At 38.7% G+C, this 22473-nt stretch overlaps 2 protein-coding genes across 4 annotated transcripts in view; one reads left to right on the forward strand and one right to left on the reverse strand.

The window, feature by feature from the left end:
• The window catches only part of LOC105395096 (phosphatidylinositol 3,4,5-trisphosphate 3-phosphatase and dual-specificity protein phosphatase PTEN), a 46756-nt gene extending 33573 nt beyond the window's left edge, over nucleotides 1-13183 (forward strand). The window contains exons 5-10 of one of the 3 annotated variants that reach the window (XM_038117074.2): nucleotides 729-907; nucleotides 1244-1454; nucleotides 2380-2477; nucleotides 2782-2926; nucleotides 4873-4935; nucleotides 8807-13183. In XM_038117074.2, coding sequence (XP_037973002.1) covers nucleotides 729-907; nucleotides 1244-1454; nucleotides 2380-2477; nucleotides 2782-2926; nucleotides 4873-4934 — 695 coding nt within the window. In that variant the 3' untranslated portion in view covers nucleotide 4935; nucleotides 8807-13183. Of the gene's footprint in view, nucleotides 1-728; nucleotides 908-1243; nucleotides 1455-2379; nucleotides 2478-2781; nucleotides 4936-8806 lie in introns of all 3 variants that reach the window. The other 2 variants (XM_038117073.2, XM_038117075.2) reach the window with 2 other exon arrangements.
• A 429-nt stretch (nucleotides 13184-13612) lies between these two features.
• LOC105382983 (N6-adenosine-methyltransferase non-catalytic subunit) lies at nucleotides 13613-22389 on the reverse strand. Its single transcript, XM_011552978.3, has 7 exons — nucleotides 22265-22389; nucleotides 22027-22191; nucleotides 21466-21666; nucleotides 19183-19339; nucleotides 16739-16900; nucleotides 15070-15217; nucleotides 13613-14357 (listed from the first exon to the last, which is right to left on the reverse strand). The coding sequence occupies exons 1-7, from the start codon at nucleotides 22328-22330 to the stop codon at nucleotides 14123-14125; spliced, it is 1134 nt and encodes a 377-aa protein (XP_011551280.3). The 5' UTR covers nucleotides 22331-22389; the 3' UTR covers nucleotides 13613-14122.
• Between the last annotated feature and the right edge of the window lie 84 nt (nucleotides 22390-22473).

A 22473-nucleotide genomic window follows, 5' to 3' on the forward strand; every position in this document is an offset into this window, starting at 1 on the left:
TTGTCTTATTTTGAAAGAAGTTTATAGTCACGTTGAAAGCTTGCTTTAAGTGATGTTTCGTATCTTTAAATAAAAATGCGAATATAAAGTCACTTGTTAAACACTAAATGCCACTTGTTACGCAGTAAATAAATGCAGGATATTACTTACAATAAATCTAAACGGACATTAAATTTGCTCATCAAAATGTATTTTCTTACAGCAGTAAGTAGGTATTTTATGTTTAAAATAATTATCCTTGAACTGAGCTGAATCTCAGCAAATAAAACACTGCATTCGTATGCGGTGAAGCGTTTCATTATTACTTGGCTATGGGCTGACACACAATGCCAAATTTATAACTTCCCTCTTTTCGATCGGGGTTGCAAATAAGCAAAAATCATCAGTCTGTAGAAGAAAGTGGTGTTAGTTACACAATTTAATTTATAACTCAAGAACGGCTGAACCGATTTGGCTGAAACTTGGTAGGGACTAGGGAGGTAGCAGAACCAGGAAAAGGCTATAGGTTAATTTTTATCCCGGAAGTCCTACGGGAAAACTTTAAAGGACGCAGCGGAGTATGCGGGCAATAGCCAGTTATAAGTAAGTGTCTAACTAACCCGTAGAGCCCTGCCTCACTAGGTCGGACGGTATCCAAGCAGTTAGTATTAAAGTACCTACCTGGCAGGGCTCTTTAAGAAAAAATATAAATCTATCACTTCCTTAAACCCACCACCTTAACATTCCAGGCGTAACCATCCCGTCGCAACGTCGCTACGTAGAATACTACGCGGCTTTACTCCGAGGGGGCCTGTCCTACCGGCCGTGCGCCCTTCACATCAGAGAGCTGGTGCTGAGCCCCGCGCCCGCGCTCAACGGACAGGCGGCGCTCGAGCTGGCCGTGGTGCAGCATAACCCGCCGCTCAAGGTAGGTTGAGAACTCCTGGGAGATTATGGACGCCTGGTACTTTTGTTTCACAGCGTAATAGGTAAGAGTAAGCTTCTGGGGTTTTATGGATGCCTGGTACTGCGAGTGCTGCCTTATTTCTTAAGAGGTTCTGCAACAAACTAGGTAAGCTACTGGGATTTCATGGACTCCTGGTAGGTACTTCTGATATTATAATTAGGTGCTCCTTAGTTGGGTTACAACATACTAGGTATACTTCTGGGTTTTCATGGACTCCTGCTCCTGATACTTCATCAAAGACTTCATCGCCCTTTAAAAAAAAAACAATTACTAAAATAAATGCATCTCTCCTTTCAGGCGCCATCAGGCTGTCACGAGGTGCGCAAACACGACAACGTGATCCGCATGCCGCTCAACCACTGCACCCCTGTCTCCGGAGACGTGAGGGTCGAGGTGTACAACAAGCCGATGATGAGGATGAGGAAGGAGAAGCTCTTCCACTTCTGGTTCAACACCTTCTTCGTGGCGAACCAGGTCGGCGCGGTCGCCGTGCCGCCGCCTCTAGACAGTGAGTAGCTAGTGTTAAGCTCTCTAGTTTTCATGGTGAGCTGGTACTTTTTAACCGACTTGGAAAAAAGGAGGAGGTTCTCAATTCGTCTGTATGTATGTTTAGTAAAAGAATCCTTGGAACTTGGAGGTTGTGCCTATGCTTTGTGAAATATAGCAAGCCCTTTGATGTTTGATTGATAGATACTCATGACTGGTTAAGCCAGAAGCCAGCTGTCATAGGGTTCACGCTATATTTTACTAAGTATAGTCATAACTATAATCCTGGTAGTATACAACCACTGCACCCCCGTGTCTGGAGACGTCAGGGTCGAGGTTTACAACAAGCCCAAGATAAGGATGAGGAAGGAGAAGCTCTTCCACTTCTGGTTCAATACGTTCTTCGTGGCGAACCAGGTCGGTGCGGTCGCCGTGCCGCCGCCTCTAGACAGTGAGTGGCTCTGTGGTTTTCATGGTTCCCTGATACTTTTAAGAACAAGTTGATGGGATTTCTCTGAAGGTTGTGCTTAGTCATGTGATCCTGGTAGTCAACAAACATTGGCAACTTCGGTTTTTATTAGAAACGCCTTAAAATATTAATGTTCTTCATGGCGAACCAGGTCGGCGCGGTCGTCGTGCCGCCGCCTCTAGACAGTGAGAGGCTAGTAGTAGCTCTATGGTTTTCATGGTGCCCTGGTACTTTTTAGTTTAAGAAGCCTCGGTTGTTTGGGGTTGCGCCTAGTAATCATTATATTCCTGGTAAGTGATTGGCTGTTCAAGAAGACGGTCGATACCATTGCCCGTTTATGTAAGATCGTTTCACTAAAGATGATGGCCATTATGTTGCATTCATGAACCAATGATAAAACAGCATTTTGCACGCTCAAAGGGATCGTATACAGGAACGATTGTTTATTGTTATTAATTGGTTCTGTTTCCTGTTCCAGGTTTAAATTTAGAAACGTTCAAGTTAACGTTAAATAAGTGGCAGCTGGACGACGCGCACAAGGACAAGACACACAAACTCTATCACCAAGATTTCAAGGTACTTATAACCTGAAAATTTCAGTTTAATTTCATAGTAATGTCACGCGACCGTTCGTTTCAGACATTTATGCTACGAACAATAACACTCTCGAGTATTGTTATTCGTAGCATTTATGCTATTAAAAAAATTGCTTACATGATCTTTACAAGTCCATCTGGCTGGACCGCATAGGACTGAGCCGTGTCGGGATATTCCCCGTCGTACCATCATCTCCTACTAAAAGCTACTGCTAGTCTTGTTATTTCAATGCCTTTGAGTTATGTTTGCACACTCTTTAACATTCACCCTTCATTGCCCGTAGGTGGAGTTGATCCTGCAGAAGCAGCCGGACAGCTCCAAGTTCAGCGCGCGCCCCGCGGCCCCCCCGCGCGCCGCCGCCTCCCCGCCCTCGTCCTCCGACTCCTCGGGCAGCGACCGCGACGACGACGACGAACACTGGGACTCGGGTGAGCGCCCCTACTACTGCCTCCTCGACCCAGCACCCTCGGAGACTGACCTGGCTGAAGACAACAAGATACCCAAAGTGTCCTCCGACCACACCATCTCGGAAAGGGTGTATGAGGAGGCTCAAACGCCCACGGAACACAAAAAGTTTGCCTTCAAAAAGGAGAACAGCGAGGAGGATAAGGATTTAGATAGGAAAGCCGACTTCATGGGGAATTTCAGTAAACCGAGGCTCTCGTTGGGGGAAATGAGGGCCTCGTGGAGAGAGTTCAGCGGTAAGCACTTTGGTACGGAGCAGAAGCAGAAGAAGAAGAACGGACAGGACAGCAAGGATGAGCCGTCGGGTTGACCCCGGGCTGGCCAGAACTGTGCCGAGCCCGGATGTGTTGAAGCCACTGGCTGATTCTTGGTTGAGGGTACCTCGCTTTTAATGCAACGGTGTATCACAGTGTGGATATTAACACTGTTGGAATAAGTTCAATCAATAAAGGATAAGCCAGTCGAACAGTAAATAAGTTCATGAAATCAGTTCGGTGCCTAAGGGTTATAACGAGATGGACGTTAAAAAAGTGCGTTTTACGTGGCAGTGAATGTGTATATAGTTTACTCGAGGACATTGCAACGCGCTAGAAAACGACCCTTAGTGATAGACGAGATATGGGTGCCGTATGGTGAAGAAAAAAACACCATTTGATATGGTATTTTTTTATACTGTAACAATCAGTCTATAGTATTTATTTATAGATTTCTATAAAAGAAATAGGTGATGCGAAGTATTGTGCCCTTGGAGGTTGATTTGAATTTTCCGCAAGGACACAAAATTTCGTATATTTTTAAATGCCGTATTCATAAAAATCATTGTCGTAGATTTTTATTAATGTTACATTTTCATCCTTATAATCTTTATTGTAACTGACTGTACGTTGTCGTTTATTTCTGTCTCGCACATGAGGTTAAAGTGCGACGGAATGAGATGACAATACTTGAAGTGCCAGTTGTGTATGACTTATGGATGCGGTATAGTTTTAGTCATAGTTAGGGCCTGTTTCACAGTGTCTGGATATTGGTTATGTGTCGGATAAAAGAGATAACTGTCACTCTCTGTAATTATGTTTTAGACAGTGACATCAATATTTTAACAACACGTATAACTTTAATGCAGTCATGATGAAACAGACACTGAGTTTTGTAATTTAATGGAAACGTGCGAATTATCCGTTACAACTTGAATGCTAAGTTTTTTTTATAATAGCGAAAATTATTTGAGGCAGTGAAAGTATCTAAAACGTTTTATTACACGTCGGTGCCAAAATATAACATACTGTCTAGTTTTTACTTAAAAGTCACACACATAACCGTGTGTATCGAGCTGCGTGAAATAATTTTCGTTCTATTATGAACTCGATGCATACGTGCGAAAAACTCGTTATTAGTTCGTATAATAATTATCATTCACTGGCCTACTACATGTTTTACAAAATCTTATTTACACAAGGTTTCAACCGCATACGTCCGGACAACCTTATATCAAGTGTGTTTTAGGCCGCACTTACAATATAATTAATGTTATTTTGTTCTAACAAAGTGGGGGTTGCGTTAAAAATTATCAAATCAAATGATCTCTTGAACATTTTGTGATTAAAACTAACTTTGGAAGATTCGTTGACTTTGCTCAAGTGAGTAAATCCATTGAAGTAGACTTTGCAAGCAAATTGCGCCAATTCTGGACAGCGATACCGTTCTAACAGTCTAATTGATGGGTGAGGGATTAACACGCACACTTACAGTACAGATCTTTACACGAAAATTCATCCAACACTGACTTCAATTAATTATTATCCAATTTACGTCTGAACTAAATTCCTAGTCCACCTATCTGGTAACATAAATCTTAGACTATGACCCGTATAACTGGGGACACAAGGCTCAAATTGTAATGTGAACGCAGGCGCATCGCCGGTCGCCCGCTACCGTCAACTAACGCCCGAACCGGAGCTCGACAACGCCTGACGTAAATATGATGTCTTGTCGCACTCTATAGGTGATCTTCCCTCTCGCTCGCACCCGCAGCCTCTCGTATGACTGTGGTGACTATGCTTTGTAAAATACAGCATTGACAGTCAAATGCTATATTTTTCAAAGTATATGCGTATGGGTGCGTTTTGAAGGACCAGTTTTGGGTTGGGGTCGCAATAAGATAAGACGAAATAACTATTTGAAGAAAAGTCAAACTTTTTAAGTAAACTTCGGAGTTCTAAAATTTTATTTTAATTGTTTAGAAGATATAAACTGGTGGTAGCCCTATCGCTTGACCTTAGCCAATCGTATTCATTTACCAAAATGGTCAACCAATCACAAGAGAGGATACGGGTCGAAAGCGCTAGAATGGAAGATTGCCTATGCGTGTTTTGGTTTCAAATTGCGTCGTTTTGCTTTGGTCTTTGATATCTGACGTTGGTTTTGAGTTAGAGATATGAAAGGCTGCACATGAGTACACCCATTGTTGGCTTGTATTAAATTTAGTACTCACCAAATGTTAGCTGATAATAATGATTGTAAAATACCCTTCAATTATCACAAAATTAATAATTAAAAAAACTTATATCACCAATATCAGAGCTAACATTTGCTAGTGAGCCTCGAAGCTTGCGTCCACACCCACGCCTGTGACCGTTCATCGACCGTACACGCTATGCTCACTTATAAATCATCACCCTTCGAAATCTTGGACTCAAATTCTGAATATTTAAATACATGGAACATAAAACTATGGAATCCTAAATTTGGGTTTGTTTTCGAAGGGTTGGTTTATAAAATCTAAGATCAATGATGGCTAAAAATATTTTACGGCATTAATTAGTTTCAAATAGACAAGGGAAGCTTAAATAAAAAACAAAAGTAATCCGAAAACTACACAAAATTATGAAAACGATGCCCAGTCTTATCGAGTGAAAATAAACTTGCCATCATTGGTTTACGATACAACTTGCATCACGAAAGTTTGTGTTGTCACGTGGATTGTGTAACGCATGGTTTGTTGCACAATATACGTTGTGTGTCTGTGCTGTTATTGTCTTAGTTGTTTATAAAGTAACTGATTTTGTAAGCCTCGAACATTTATAATGTGCTGGAATATTGACAGATATCCAAGTCATGAATAAGTATTGACTGTTAAATTAAGTTTGGTGGGTGAAATCGCCAAAATTTGTACGTAACAAAAACGTAACAAAAGGGAAACGTTACAAAAATGTTACAAAAAGGAACTATACGGACTCGATCACACTGCTATGAATAAATAAAACAATTTTTATTTAATCAGCACTACGGCGAAGAGAAAAGGATGGTTATGATTTTGACGGGTACCTATTCAATAATTAAAACACGAACTACTTTCGTAATTTTTGAACAAAAATATTTAAAAAATATATATATCTATGAGGTTTTTTTTAATTAATTGAATTATTAATTATTTTGGTATCAGGTATCACTTGTTAGGATAATTAAAATTAAACTTCTGTACAACTAATATGTTTTTGTAATTTATTAGTTTAAAAAATGTCATCACATTCTTGTCAGTCTGAATGTGCGCTTAGCTTTCCTTTTTGTAACGTTACAAAGAAAATTGTAACAAAATGGAACAAAAATTCTTACGTTCATAAGCTAAAAATATTTTAACACACGTGGATTTAGTTTTCCGAAAATTTGACTAACTGCATAGTAAACAGACTGAAATTATGATTTTACGTGCAGGAATTACTTTGTAAATACTTTCCTTTAACTTAATTTGTCGGTTGTTACAAAGGGGAACACTGAAAAGTCTTTTTTCTTCCGAGTTCACTATAACTTCGATAACGACTACAAACAAAATGGCGGAGACGCGACACTAACGCCACTACTAAAAAAACCTTTGCTCGTGGTGATGCCAGTAAAATAATTTAGATTTAATACTATTTTATACAAAAAAATACTGTTACAAAGAGCATAACAAAGAAATATGATATTTTTATTAAGATTTAAATTTATGTAAATTTCAATAACCACTGTACAAAATATGATATAATACAAATAATTTAATACGTCACTTATTCTACTAATAGGATTTACCAAAATTTTCTATGTGAAGTTGTTATATTTTTCTCATTTAGTAGGTTTTAGTGCAACCAAGAGAAATGGACAAAAAATGTACAAATTTTGGCGATTTCACCCTGGTACGTCATCAATACCTTTATGTATCCAGAAGTAATATTTAGCTATTTTCGGGGCTTATGGAATAATATTTTTGATGTGTAAATACTTAATCCAAAATTAACAAGATTTCTCTTACAGCTTTTTGGTTACGTTTTGTTTTCGTTGTTCTGTGTATATTGTTTCCGCATGCTTATGTTTCTGTCTGTTTTTAACATCACTCCCTGTATCACAGTCAGTTATAGCGATGCAATTCCGATTTTAATATTTTATTGATATACAAACTTGATCGAAGTAAACAGGTTTCCTGCAATTCAATTTCAATCAACTTTTGACGCGCAGTTGAATGAAGGACGTTAGTAGACGTTAAATCTATGGGAATTTTAGGTTGACCTTAATTGAAAGTGTGTCGCTATAACAGATCATGGTAAATCCCCTTTAAATGTGTTTTCACTGTGCGATGGAAATTGTGATTCGTGTGCTTCTCGATATAGCGTCTCAACTAGTCGACCATTAGTCCTCCATACACACTGGCAAATCCACGCTTTTCATACTTTCATCATTAATATTTCAATGTGAATTCAGCTTATACACCACCCCCTAGAAACCTCCGACAGTTGCCTAAATGCTAGACTATAATGCAAAAAGATTTTTTTTTGGAATTGTGGTAATTGATCAGAATTTAATTCCTTTCTTACAATAAATACCATCCTGCAAATCTCCAACTGTCAGAGGTTTTATTGAATCCCAACTATTTACATAAATCTGCGAATGTGTTTCAAAGGCACGAGCACCAACCAATCATATTAGAGGTATTATGCCGTGAACTAACATTGCACCAATCACAGCTCGCCACTCGTAGCCAAATTCAGTCACGCTCGCACTTTTATATGTATATCTTGTGTGTATGTGTGTGTATTTTGTGTGTGTCTGTTTCATTATTCTGCACAGCAAATATATCTGTTAATTTCAGTGACAATTTCTCCATTAAATGTTTGTAGAACCCTTGAATGCGAAGGCGAATCATTTCATAATTATTTGGCATAGCTTTCAAAAGTATAGTATCTTACAAGTAGTGTTTTGTAATGAAATAATTATGTATTTGTTTCATTTATTTTGACACAGGAACAAATATAAAATTTTATAGACCTTAAATATTATAAATCGTATAGATACATTTGTGCCTAAGGCCAGCGAAATTATTGTATTTGTGAAGCCGTAGCACAGTGTAGTAGTAACAAAGTAGTGTCATATAAATATAGAAACGAGTAAAATAACAGATATAATTGCATTTGCCATTCATCTCTCACTCACCCGCTGTTCACCGCCGCACCACGCGTGCCACAAACAGATTTTTATGTTGTTTTTTGATATTTTTATTAATGTTTTTACTTGTCATGTTCTCTCTTGCATGAAACTTTCCAAATTAAATATCTTTCAAAATTATGGTTGCCAGTTTCAGCTACTCCTATTTTTTTAATGTATATTTGCTTTCCAAAGTCAATCAAAATAAATAAAAACTAAACATTCATGAATGCCGTTTTTGTATTAAAAAAACAACGGCGAAGAAATGATTTCTTGTTAAAGAAAGAAAGCTGAAACTGCAACCTTTCAATGCTCTGTAAACAAAATGACTGTAAAAATCTGTCTGTGGCTGTCACCTGATCCTGGCTTACATGGGTGTTGCTCTTTTGCAGGTGAGTCCACGTATCTGTGAGCGGCGCCACTAACCGCTAACTCGCCGCGACCAGTAGTCACCCTTCTGTGTTAAATGTGTAGACGTAAATATTACTAGCAGACTGTGCCGGGTTGTACAGAATTGGTTCAAGAACGTTTCCTCTTTGGTTTAAAGTTTAAAAGTAAAAAAACTAAATGTGATATGAAGTGTCGAGTGAAGGTTGGACTGTAACTAATTGACTTGCGGTACCTAGTGACGGCTATGCAAGATTGAATGTGCGATTCGGAGGCATCTACCGGTTGAGGTGCAGAACGATTTCTTAATTGTAAAGTAGTGTCTATGTGTGTAGCCTCTAAAGCTATGGTCACACTACAAATGTTTGTGATGTTAGAATAAGTCGTCATTCCATCTTCTTGTATTTTTTAATCGGGGCATAGAATGACGCTATCTATATTGTCGAAATCGCCAACAGAACTTGTCATCTGCTATATTAATGCTGTGTTGCGTCACACTGGCAACATTGTGTTTCTAGTGCTAAATGAATGGATGCTTTAATCTACGTACCGGTCGCAAGTAATTACTGTGTGAAATTGGAAATTCTTTGCCAAAATTATTATTTTGATAATAAGTATGGCGGTTAGAGTGAAAACTGTATTATTGCCAGATTGAAACGCTACGCTGGCAACACCAGTCAACGCCATCTCTATTGCCGAGTTCGTTTAGTTAATCTATTTTAATTTTTATTGCTAAAAGAAATATTTGCCGGTTGGAGAGGCAGTATTCCCACCAGCTAAATATAATTTGACTTTGTCCGTTCGGTCGGACGGTAAAATTTGTATACTTTTCGAAAGATCTCAGTAAAGAAACAACTGCCGAGAGAAAAAATAAGGAAAATTACTTTGTGAAAGTGCAAGATTATGCGGCATTTTGTATCTTTCCGTTTCGCCCATCGTTGTGTTACCATCTCGCTCACTCAGTGCCATCCCGGAGGTACTATCGGGGAATCGGCCGGGGGCCTACCTTAAAGATTAGAACCTTAGATTAGCCTGTCCGTGTGTTCACTACAAACAACTACGCTCGCACGACAAGTTGCGCACGGGAAAATGTTCTTTATTGATTCCGCCGGTGGTACCTCGCTATGTGAGTACATTCGATGGCGAGACCTGTCGTGTGAAAGCCCCGTACGCATGGAATGGGTACAAAACGACACAGAACAAAACTGTTGCTATTTGTTAAAGAATAATCGCTCTTGCTTCCATTGTAATACAGCTGAATATACCGGAATTAGTTTCACTATGTGATTAACTTACAATGTTATACAAGGATTACATCGACCTAGAATCAGTTTGTGTTAAAGGTGCTTGCGTTGTGATACAAAGAATATTTAACTAATCATAAATCGATTCTTTGGCCGATTTCTCCCGACAGTCTTTTATTCGTGGTAACTAGATTCGGTATAACAGTTGACTACGCTCAACGCTGGATCAATTTGTTGCTATTCCAACATTTGGTATAGTTTCAACCAACATTGGTTCAATGTTTGATAGAACAGAGTATAGGAGCTGACTGTAAATGAATTTGAAGTGTTAAAGTACAGGCCAAAGCGCTCCTAATACTGTGCAACTTATTGTTTTGAAAACCATTATTGTCAATCAACATATTTTTTTTAAATAATTGATCTAGATATGGTATTTTTGTTTAAACTTCCCAATTTATGTCTTCAGTACAAACATTTTCTCTCTCAGGTGACAAACCTATTGGAGATTCTGTTCCTTCTCATCATTTGGTTTGCCAGTAAAAGAAAGATTTATCTATGAAATTCATCCAGTTATTGAAACATAACCCATATTGTTGTAGTCATTTAAGCGTTTTTATAAATTTGTTGCACTTTATTATGTGAACATCCAATCAGATTATGATTCAAGATGGCCGCTAACGCCTGTGCTCCCGATTGGTTTCGGCGTATTTTCTTTTTTATTGTAAATATTATTGATATAACTAGTGTTAATTGAGATCTGTTTTCTGTAACTAGATAAGTAGATTGTGTAATTTCTAAAGACGAGCCTACAGCGGTACGGGTTCTCCTTGATAACCTTTTTAAGCTAAGAACTGTGTGTGGAAGCTAGCGAGATCACTCAATGTGTCAGCTAAGTGCCCACGAAGTTTTTAGCCAAAAAGTACGTCTTGGGGCCCCGTCGTCAACAGAATTTTATTGTTGTGACAAATACAAGCGAAATTGTGCTTGATTATAAATACCTACCTACTGCTATTTTATTGGCCGGTCCATGTTGAAACTTAGCTGATGAAAGGAAATAAATGTAAATTCTGTAATATAAATGATGTTCTCATATTTCACACTTCAACTTTGTATTTCATTCATCTTTACTTTGGATGGAACCTTGTCTCACTAGCCCACCCAAAAACAGATAGTGAACAGTTTTCCTCAAGAAATATACATTTTTGTACCCTCTGTTGGTTTCAAATGGTGCCTATGAGTATGTATAAGTTTAATTTAACAATGGTAGCGATTCTGAGGACACCAATTTTAAATTAAGCACTACCAGACCGTAAACTTCTTAGTTCGAAAACCGACTTAACGATAAGCTACGTAAATCTAATTTTACATGTTCTACACTCAAGTTTTGGCAGTGCTAAAATTAAGAAATGTCTTCAGAATCGGCGCCATTATCGTGTCAAGCAGCAATCAGCCCACGGTCACTACCAGCATAATTGTATTATAAAAATTGGTTCATTTAATTAGGCTTTTAAAAACTAGGTTTTTCAAATTTCGTTAGTTATGGGACTCAGCGTCCAAGTCAGAACTTCTTCCAATATGAATTGTTGTGTCATCGAATGAATTTGTAACAATATTTTTCATTAGCTCGTAATTCGTTTTATGTATTTGCTTCAAATTAAATCGTTTAAAATTTAGTTGTTATTTGGCAATTCTTTTGTTTTTTTTTCAATCGCTACTCATTACTGAAGTATATTTCCAATGGAATATTTTGATTGTAAATAATTTGATGAATATTGATAAATTCCAAATTATTATTTTTATATTTTGCTAAATTGGGATATACTATTTGACAAACACGCCTTTTTTGAGTGTCTTCGCGAGTTTAATATGATAACTTTCAGATAACATGTTATTTTAAACTTGTGAAGATTTATGTTAATGCTCGATGTGCAAACCTGCGAGGTAGAACTAAAATGAAAAATGAATTTATACAATTTGAAAATTCAATCAGATTTAATTTTACAACAAAAGTTGTCATTTTGCTTCTACCTCAGGGCAGCACATAAAATAAATGTTGGCTGCAAATTACAATCGATTTGGCGTCCGGAGTTAATATCGTCAAGTACAAATTTAGATTTTACTTACTAAAATAGTGAATTCGTCACTTATTGGTCGAATTATAGTCTTATGTTAAGCTTTCTATTTATCTAGACTTTTGTTATCGCCTTTACCGATGTTTCGTGCGGTTGTGCAGTGACAAATGGTCCTGCTTTACAATAGTAAACAAAAACTACTAACGAACGGTCCTCTAACAGTGTACGGAACATGTCTAAGCGACTTATTTCAGGCGCCATATTACCTAATTTGTGCATTCACCCTGGGCGCTTCACACATTTATCAAAGACGTCCCTTTAACGAATCTTCTTAACACTCTCCAAAGCACTACAGACCTAATTTAGTATTAATCCCTCATTCCAAACTCTGCTCCCGTCCCGATCGCTGTTGCTTTCACCCTAAAATTAGTTCTAAACAAACGCGCATAAATGCGGAACTAGCTTGGCCACCCCCGCGCCCCCATCGTCAAAAGATTTAGCTTTAAAGATTGTTGTTTGCCTTAAATAAAATGTGATCTTATGACGATTATACTTAAAGGATGTCGTTGTAGGTTGCCATCGCAGAGCTTTGTCTCGCTCTCTCACTCACACCAGTGAGAGCGAGCGAGATAGCACGTTCACTTGTTGTCTCGCTCCCACAACGGCTTGGGGATATCTCTCTGCGATAGCAACAGGTATGAAGTAATATGCCTTGTATAATGATAAAACAAATGAATTAATATAATAAGACTTGACAATGTGCGATGTTTCGATAGAGCTCAGTAAAGAATGCTGTCAATTTGGTAACAGAGTAGGGCGGTGGAAGGCCCTATTGCTCAGGACACAAGGGCCATTATTCAGTGGCAGTCCCGGGTCGATAAGGCCCTCCTAGCCCGACAAGTGCTTAGTTCCACATGAATAAAATAAAAAATGTAAATTTTCTTAACTTAGTAAGTAAAAGATCTCATATTTTTGTTTTGTCTTTTTTTATATTTTGAGGAACTTCGGAATAGTCGAGTTGATTTAAAGACAACCTATGTAAAATAAAATATAATTGATGTATATAGCTTATGTGTTTTATTCGTAATAAATGAAACATTTTGTTCTCGAAGACAGAGTTTATTCAGTCACTTACATTCTAGGTACAAACATACTACATCTTACAACATAATCAAAATACTTAGCTAAATAACTGTTATTCATCATCAAATTGAGTTACAGTCTGATCTAGACATTTTTAAAGGTAATACCTAATAGGTAATTTAAAGATTATTATAAAGACTTTATCATTGAATGTCTCGATACTTATATCGAATAATTTTGACTCTTAGTTGGGAGGGATTTGTATGAGATCTTGATAAGCGCCCCTGTCGGTAGCTTTTGCAACACATCGATAAGTGTCAAAATTATTCGGAATAGCACTACAGTTCAATGTACCCAATCTTTGATAAATAATACGAACAAGATGGAGTGTTAGTGCAAAAGAAACAAAATGGTTGTCAAATATTAAATTCCGTTTTAGTTATGGCTTTATGCCGTGTCCACGTTCTATAGAACTCACGGTGTTGAAGTGCAGTCGTTACGGTTATTTTAGACTATTTGCGCAGTTAAAATCTGAAACGTCAAATCTTCCAATGGTTGAACTAAAAACGTTTATCTCGGTTTTACTTAGCTTCTTTTATTGTATGCGCCACTTCATCTTGTCCGTATTGTTTAACAAAGTACCCAATATACTTCTGAATCATACGAATATTAAAAGTAAATTAAAGATAGTCGTCAGGATTTTTGATAAACCAGCCTAGGTTTATGCAAGGTTGTTGACTTATGAGACACCCTGTCATAAAAAATACATGGTGTTATAGTGAATATGTGGCACAAATAACCTGTTTATGAGCAGTCCGTAAACTCCTCATTGAGCTGACCGATACATATAAGAAAATTATTGGCTATCGGCCGATGGCTGATGGAATTTAGCATCATTATTTGTTACACCTGTACAAACAAGTCACACGTTAGTCCTAGGCCGGGGCCTGAACCCGGGTCTCCGCGGCCGCGTCTTGCCGGCGGCGGGCGGGGACTTGGGCCTCAGCGCCTCTATCCGCTCGGTGCACCCTGTATGAGACCTGCCTCCCAGGAAGTAGCTGGCGTAGAGAGACGCGTTGAAGTTGGAGTTGGTGAGCTCGTGGCCGAGAGTGACCCAGCCGGGACGGATGGTGGAGTCGCGACCGAACAGGTGGATTCTGGAAGGATAGATGCGGTGAGTGAGTAAAGTTTTAAGCTGTGTTTGCAAGGTTATGGTGAGTGAGCAAAATTAAACTGTAGGCGATACCATAGCTCAGAAACGGGTGGACTGTGGAAGAGTGTCAGCTAGCAATATCTAAATGTATCTTTTGTTTTTGTAATATAATAGAATCGGGAATATAAAATCAAACTCGGATCAGCCGATGAATGAGTGAGCTGCCCGTGTCTGTATTGTGTTTAGCAAAATAATAGCGTGTCCAGATATTTCTAGTTACACACACAACAGGAGTAATAGGACACTCACATAAATGTATATAATAAGGTATATAATTATACATACAGGCTGGCATTCTCGTTTCGTTCAATTTGTCGAACGACATGGAAGGAAGTTACCAGTTATGCTACCCATACCCATTCTCATAACTTTGGATGAGTAATCGCAGCATTGCAAAATAATGCCATCACGGCTATGTTCACTAATTCACTAGCTAGTGTATCTCATCCATCTATGGAATATTGCTAATACTTCGTAGATATTTTAAAACTAGCTGTTCCCGCGCGCTTCGCTTCGCCTTAAAAAGTTTCCCGTGGGAATTCCGGGATAACAAATAGATCATTCAAATCCGTTCAGTAGTTTTGGCGTGAAAGAGTAACAGACAGACACAGTTACTTTCGCATTTATAATATTAGTTAAAATGTTATGTTTGTCACCTTCTCCGTCCCAGACAGAAGTGCTCCATGATGTGGAAGATCTCGATGGGCTTCTCGGCGCTGCCGAACTCCGCGTCCTCGGAGATGATGAGGTCGATGTCCACGTTCGCGTGGATGAAGTCGCCGTCCACCGAGCGACGGACCGTGCCTGCAACATATTCAGTATTGAAATGCCTATTAAACATAAAAATTATAATATAAATATAAACACTCACACCTTGTACTATTGTACTCCCTTGCGGGGTAGGCAGAGGTGCAGTGCTGCACCCACTTTTCGCCAGTGTTTATATTAGTCCCAATGTAATAGGGGGCGGGCCTATTGCCATTTTACGGGGACATCCAAGACCCGAGAACAAATATCTGTGTTTAAACAAATATCTGCCCCAGCCGGGAATCGAACCCGGGACCATCGGCTCAGTAGTCAGGGTCACTAACCACTACGCCATTCGGTCGTCACGAGAAACAAGAGAAACAAGATATACATAAGTTATTAAATACAGTAAAGTGACAGTCATGTTTCACCGAGTAATCGGTATGTGAAATATAGGACAATAAAATATACGATAATCTTATAGTTGATGCATTATTCACAGATTCAAAATAATAAATACATTATTATTTTTATATGTAATAAGTTCATGTCCATTATTTTAAAGATGTACATAGATGCGGATGTGGAAATAGGAGTGTTATAAAATTTACGTGTCTATACCAGTGATAGTGACCGAAATGCTCTGAATAAAAATACCCTAACGGCATCGCAAAACAGAGACAGTTCGATAGTGGAGACTTCTGATTGGACGATTTATTTTCTACTAGCTGTTCCCGCGAGCTTTGTTTCGCCTTAAACAGTTTTCACGTGGGAATTCCGGGCTAAAAAGTAGCCTGTGTTCCTTCCCAGAGTCTAGACCATCTGTATACCAAATTTCATTCTAATCCGTTCAGTAGTTTTGGCGTGAAAGCGTAACAGACAGACAGACACAGTTACTTTCGCATTTATAATATTAATATAGTTAGGATTAAAATGCCTATTAAACATAAAAATAATAATATGTAGTCACAAAAGTCGATCAAAGGTTGCCTGGAAGAGATCGCTTTTAGCGATTAGACCGCCTATTGTGTTTACTCTTTCTTTGTAACGTAATTTATGTTCTGTATTTTTCAACAATGTTATATTGTTTCATTGTTACTAACGACAACTATGTTTTTTTTTTATACGAGATATTTCCTGATATAAATGAATTTATTATTATTATATTGTATTCTAAAAATGTATCGTTGACTGTACAGTATACATAGAGAACTTTATGCGATATACTTTTGTTCGTCAAAATCAGTCCGCGATACACTTCTCTGTATGAAATGGTATGGGTACCTAAGTTGGTCTGCCATGACGACTGAATGGTGTAGTGGTTAGTGACCCTGACTGCTATGCCGAAGGTCCCGGGTTCGATTCCCGGCTGGGGCAGATATTTGTTTAAACACAGATATTTGTTCTCGGGTCTTGGATGTGCCCGTAAAATGGCAATAGGCCCGCCCCCTATTACATTGGGACTAACATAACACTCTGGCGAAAAGTGGGTGCAGCAATGCACCTGCCTACCCGCAAGAGAGTACATTAGTACAAGGCGTGAGTGCGTGTTTTTTTTTTCTTTGTTTAATCCCTCACCTTTAATCCCCATGAGGCAGTGTTCCTTAGTCCGCTGGAACACGGCGTTCTGCTCGAGGTTCTTGGAGTGGCCCGGGTTGTTGATGTTGGTCTTGATCCAGCAGATGTCCTCGCAGCGCCGGAAGCCCCACTTCTTGAGGCATTCGCGACCCATGTCCAGGCCTGGAAGTGGATGATTGTAATTATAATAAGTATGACGATTGTTACTTGTAATGGACATTTACTGCCAGTTTCTATATCTCTATCTATCCATAACTGATTGTTACTTTCATTCGATTTTGACATAATCAAGAGTAACAATCTGTCAAAATCGTATGAAAGCATTGAGCATGAATGGTCTGGAGACGAAATAGGCAGACGTTCCCCTCTGGCGGGGTGGTAGGCCAGAAAGGCCCACCGATTTATAAAAACTAGTTGCAGTCTCAATTTTCACTAGACGCAATCTAGTTGGCAAAGCGTTCGTTTCATAGAAAATGATTCAAAATGATTTGTTTACATACTAAAATGACAGCTTCAATTCATAGAATATCCGGATTCTGGATTTGATCACAGATTTTATTTATTTATTTATTTATTTATTCATCATCACACTACATAGCATTACAGTTATAAAGAAAAACCTTAGCGCTACATAGAGGCACAATAATAATAATACTTATTTAGTTATATAATAATAATTTATCCATCAGACTATTCAGACTCACAAAATTTCAGACATGCCTTTTTTAACTTTGGCCAACCATCCGCAAACACATCAACTTGTGGTGCCGAATCTATTATGGCATTCACCATCGTAGTGGCCCGAATTAGAGGCGATTGTTGCCGCGCCACCGAGCGCAATTTTGTCATGTTTTATTGTTATTAGCAGTTGCATAGCAACCAATTTCAAAAAAATGCAATAGTGATGTACCAGTAAGTAGATATTATGTATTGATCGACAAAAAGGTCATAGTTAAAGGATCTCACAATTTATTTTATTTTGCAAAATATTTCTTTCATATCTTACAAAGCGTCCGTAGTCGAGTGGGCTTCAGTGATCGTAACTGATTACTGAGGTTAAGCAACAACTGGCACGGTCAGCCATTGGATGGGTGACCGATTTCAAGTGGTTCTTTTCTGGACGATTTCGTGCTTCGGACGGCACGTTAAGCCGTGGGTCCCGGTTGCTGCTCCGGCAGCAGTCGTTAAGCATAGTCAGAGGCCTTCGGGCGGCTTGAAAACATCTGACAGTCGGGTTGCCCACTTACCCAATAACTTTTCCAGCACAAGCTAGGACTAGGCCTAAAACCCTTCCTTCATTGAAAGGAGACCCGTGAACCAGCAGTGGGGACGAAATGGGTCGTGATGATAGTTACAAAAGTTAGTAAGTATAATATAATTAATACATAGTTATATAAATAAATGCTTCGTTTAATTCATAATTTAAATAATTTATAATTATTATTTCCAACCCATGTTCTCGAATTCATCGATAATACTTATCGATAATTGTTACATCCATTGGCAAGAAAAATGACGACACTGTGTTCATTATTAAATGTCACTTCACATAACCCTTATTGCTGGGAGTTAAAACTCATAATGACATGTCCCATGAGACATAATCAAGGTAAACGGTAAAATTTCCCCCCGCAAAAATTGGCAGACTTTTTTGTATCAAGAAAGATCGCTATGACGCTTCCCGAGGGTACACTCGAGTCCGCGTTGTTCTATGTATGAAATTAACTACCAGTTATAGATAGATAGAAACTGGCAGTTAGGATTTAACAAACAATGTCCAAAGCAAGAGCAGACAGTAGGGATGTGCAAAGATATTACATATTTAAGTCTCTGTTCCCAGTAGGCAAGTGTCTGCCAAGTGTGTGTACGAGTATTGTTATTCGTAGGGCGCACAAAATGCTTCAAATTGTGTAGTAGACTGAGCTCAAAACTAGCAAACTCGGCATAGTAAATACATATACGATACACCGCTAATTCAGTCGGCGGCAAACAGCAAGTCTACCGGGGACTATGCCTTAGTTAGTGAAACTGGCTTGCAGACGTGAACTTGTACGAATTAACAGCTAGTATAACTATAGGGTACTTTACGCATAAAGTATCATCTCAAAGGCTAAATGCGAAAGTTATAAATAGATAACGACGACGACGATAAAAATACTATAAAGATATAATAATCCATCCGACCCCAAGCTAGGCAGAGCCTGTGTTATGGGTATCGGACAGCTGATATATCTACACAAATACATAGATAGATACAAATATAAATATCAACACCCAAGACCCGAGTACAAATATTTGTCTTTAAACAAATATCTGCCCCAGCCGGGAATCGAACCCGGGACCTTCGGCATAGCAGTCAGGGTCACTAATCACTACGCCGTTCAGCCGTCGAAATGAAACGAAGTGTTCGAGCCAGCACGTCGCGCCCCCCGCCCCCCGCTCACCGTCCGAGGAGCCGCACCACAGGAACACGAAGGCTCTGGGCTGGGCGAGCTGCTGCAGCTCCAGGTCCAGCACGTCGCGCCAGCGCCACGCGCCGCCCAGCGGGGGCTCCACGAGCAGCACGTCGAACTTGTTGTTCAGCTCCTTCAGGTCAAATGTCTGCGGGTATGAGTAGCTAGTTAAGAATAAAGACTTCTAATATGGTGGACTTCTAGTGTGGCAGACATGGCACAAGCACCAAAAGTTGAGCTTCAATGAAGTGAAATTAGCACCCTTTCTTTCATGCCCTTTCTTTTGCTCTTACTGATATTGGATATCTACATAAGAATAGAAGTATTGAATACTAAAGTATACTCTGCAGCGGTATAAGTAGAGTACAATTTGTATTAGTGCCTATAGTGCCACAAACTTATCTGTTCCGGTGACAGCTCACGTAATATTTCTTCATTCTCTAAGATTTTAAGTTTGCCAGTAGTGGTAAAATTCGCTCTTGTGTTTTTAATAAACCCATCTAATTTATATTAATATATAATTCATAAGTAAATAATGAGATATGGATCAATTTAGTTCGCTCTCACCGGAACAGATAAGTTTGTCGCTCTGTACTTAATATGATTGAACTTTTCTGTTATTTTTTTTTTTTTTAAATAAGTCAAATGAATCTTTTGGACTATTTCCCACCAGACTGGTGCATTGAGGTTTGAAGCATTATTATTTAGATGTCCTAGTTGCCTCTATGGTGTTCAATAGTGATGTAACGAATGTGTGTTTTTGGACATTCGCGAATGCGAATATTGAGTTTGTGTTCAAATTTGGCGTTATTTGTATGGTTTGGTGGCAGTCTCGTACTGAACGAGGTACGTTCCGTTCTAGGCGCATTCCGAATCAGACTAAACAATACTAGACGCTTTTTTTTTTAAACTTTATTTAGCTTCGTAACAGTTACGACACATTGCGACTGTGTGCAGTTTCTGAGGACGATTTACACGAAACATTTAAACGTATTTAAATGTATGGCTGTCTTGCTCTGACATTATACTCTCAAAATACGTTTTTTATTTGTTTATTTACACTCACGGGCAATGAAAAAGATCCATTAAAAAAAACACCAAATTACTCCAAAGCGCAAAAAAAACCTAATGACGACTTCTGCAATTTTTAAGTTCATTTAACGTCGAATCAGAATATTACCAACTAAAAACGTTAATATTTTATTAAATTTTTCTATTAAATGTTTAAAAAAATAGGGGCTATTTGGTGTTTGTATTTTTTAAGTGGAACTATTTCTTTGCACTTGAGTGTATGTTTAGGTCTTATGAAACTACAAGGTGGACCAATAGAAGTCATCCGATGTTGTCACGATGTTGAACGTTAGTTCTTCTAAGTAGTCTGTGGATGTTGTTTGGCTCTCATTTTTTTTCTAAATGAAAAACATGGATTCTGTTTTTTGATTATGTTTATTTGAACCTTTTCAATTTTGTTGGTAAAGTCTAGAAGATGATATCGGCAAAATGGGCGTCACAATTGATTGCCATACGGGCTCGTTTTATGGCATTTCTCATCACTCCAGCGAGAACTTCGGGTGAGAAATTCTCGCACTCGCCTTAAGGGCTTCCAGAGACACTGGCTTATTCACATAAACACGGGTCTTCAAAAAACCTCTCAAATTGTCGATTTTGCAGGGGGAAAAGACAGATAAAACGAAAAAAAAGGCATCCCGAAAACTGAATAAGTATACAGAATTATTCTGCGATCTTGGGGAGTATATCACTCCATGGCTTCTGAATTTGTATTCTGCATTTGTCTAGTTCACCATTATCAAAACAAATTTGAAATTGGCGGCCATTTGTACAAATGAGAGCAACTTCCAATAGGGTGATTACTTTTGGCCCACCTTGTATTAACTATTTCTAAAGTTTCATTGCCCAAAAAAATAAATACCAAATGATAAAGTAAGACTGGTAATGTGATTAAGAGGGTAATTTGTAATAAAAGGTTATAGACGCATGGATTTTGATTTTGTTAACCTTCCATTATTTTAAAATACTTTTACCTAATAGGTACTGATATTCGCAAAACATTCGCACAAAATTTTGCGAATGCGAATATCCAAAAATGTGCGAATATTCGCGAATGCGAATGCGAATATTCGTTACATCACTAGTGTTCAATGTAAGAGTGATGATGGCGTAAGTTTTAGATATTATATCACACAGCTAATTGTAATTTGTAATGAGCAGTAGCTTACTCAATCCTGTGATTTTTATAATAGCATGGAAAAGTACCTTCAGATCACACTTCAAGTACATAGGAGGAGTGGCCCTCTCAGCAATCAGATCATCTTTTAGCTTGATGAGTTCCCGCAGCTTGGGGTACTCCTCGAAGCGGTCGGCGAGGCCGACGTCCCGGATGAAGTTCTGCGGCCGCTGGCCCGTGTCCACGAAGTGCTGGCAGTAGTCATTGTGGGGGTTGGATGATTGTGTGCCCTGTGGAATGCATTTAAATGAAAGTTAGAAAGATTTAAATGACTAGTTCTCAATGCATTGAACATTGAAATACTTCTGAGTTTTATCTGTTAGTTAGTGTAGACAACATAATTTTGTTAAAGTTTTGAGACTGTAACTGGAATCTTGAACTTCAGGGAATGTGCAGAGGTGTTAAGGGGGCCTAGTACAACACTTATAATGGTAATTACACAAGTCATTTGTGTAAATGATGTAAGTACCTTTGATATTGCGCATGGCTACTCCAATAAACTAGCTTTCTGCTAATAACTCATTGGTTTAATTTAAGTTTGAAAACGTCGCACAATCCAAAGAGGATTGCACCAAACATCACATTCTAACCTTCAAGAACGTAGAAGAGTCGGTGTAGACGAGTTCATCGGGCTGGTCCTTGGCCGCCGGCTTGTCGTCGTCGGGCCCGCCCTCCGCCGCCGCCTGCTTCTTGGCCGGCACGTCCAGCGACGCCCCCAACGCATGCCGCAGCTCGCTCACACTGGACACTCCCAGCTAAAAACAAAACGAAAATCAAAAAACCGCTTGGAGAATATTGAAGGTTATGTTACGGTGTTAGGCGACGTACAGTTTGCGCGAGCAGTTTCTTCCGTTTCTGGGATCTTTCCCGTAATTCCTTGAGTTTTTCACTCATTTTTGATCATTCTTTGTATTCAATTATAGTAAAAATACAATTATGTTTGTCAATTTGAGGAATCCATTAAAAAAAAAGTACGGAAAGGAAGTCGTTCCTAACTTTATTAGATTTTGTTAATATAAAATTTTAACATGACAACT

This window comes from Plutella xylostella, chromosome 3, assembly GCF_932276165.1.
Source record: "Plutella xylostella chromosome 3, ilPluXylo3.1, whole genome shotgun sequence".
In the NCBI taxonomy this organism is placed as follows: Eukaryota; Metazoa; Arthropoda; class Insecta; order Lepidoptera; family Plutellidae; genus Plutella; species Plutella xylostella.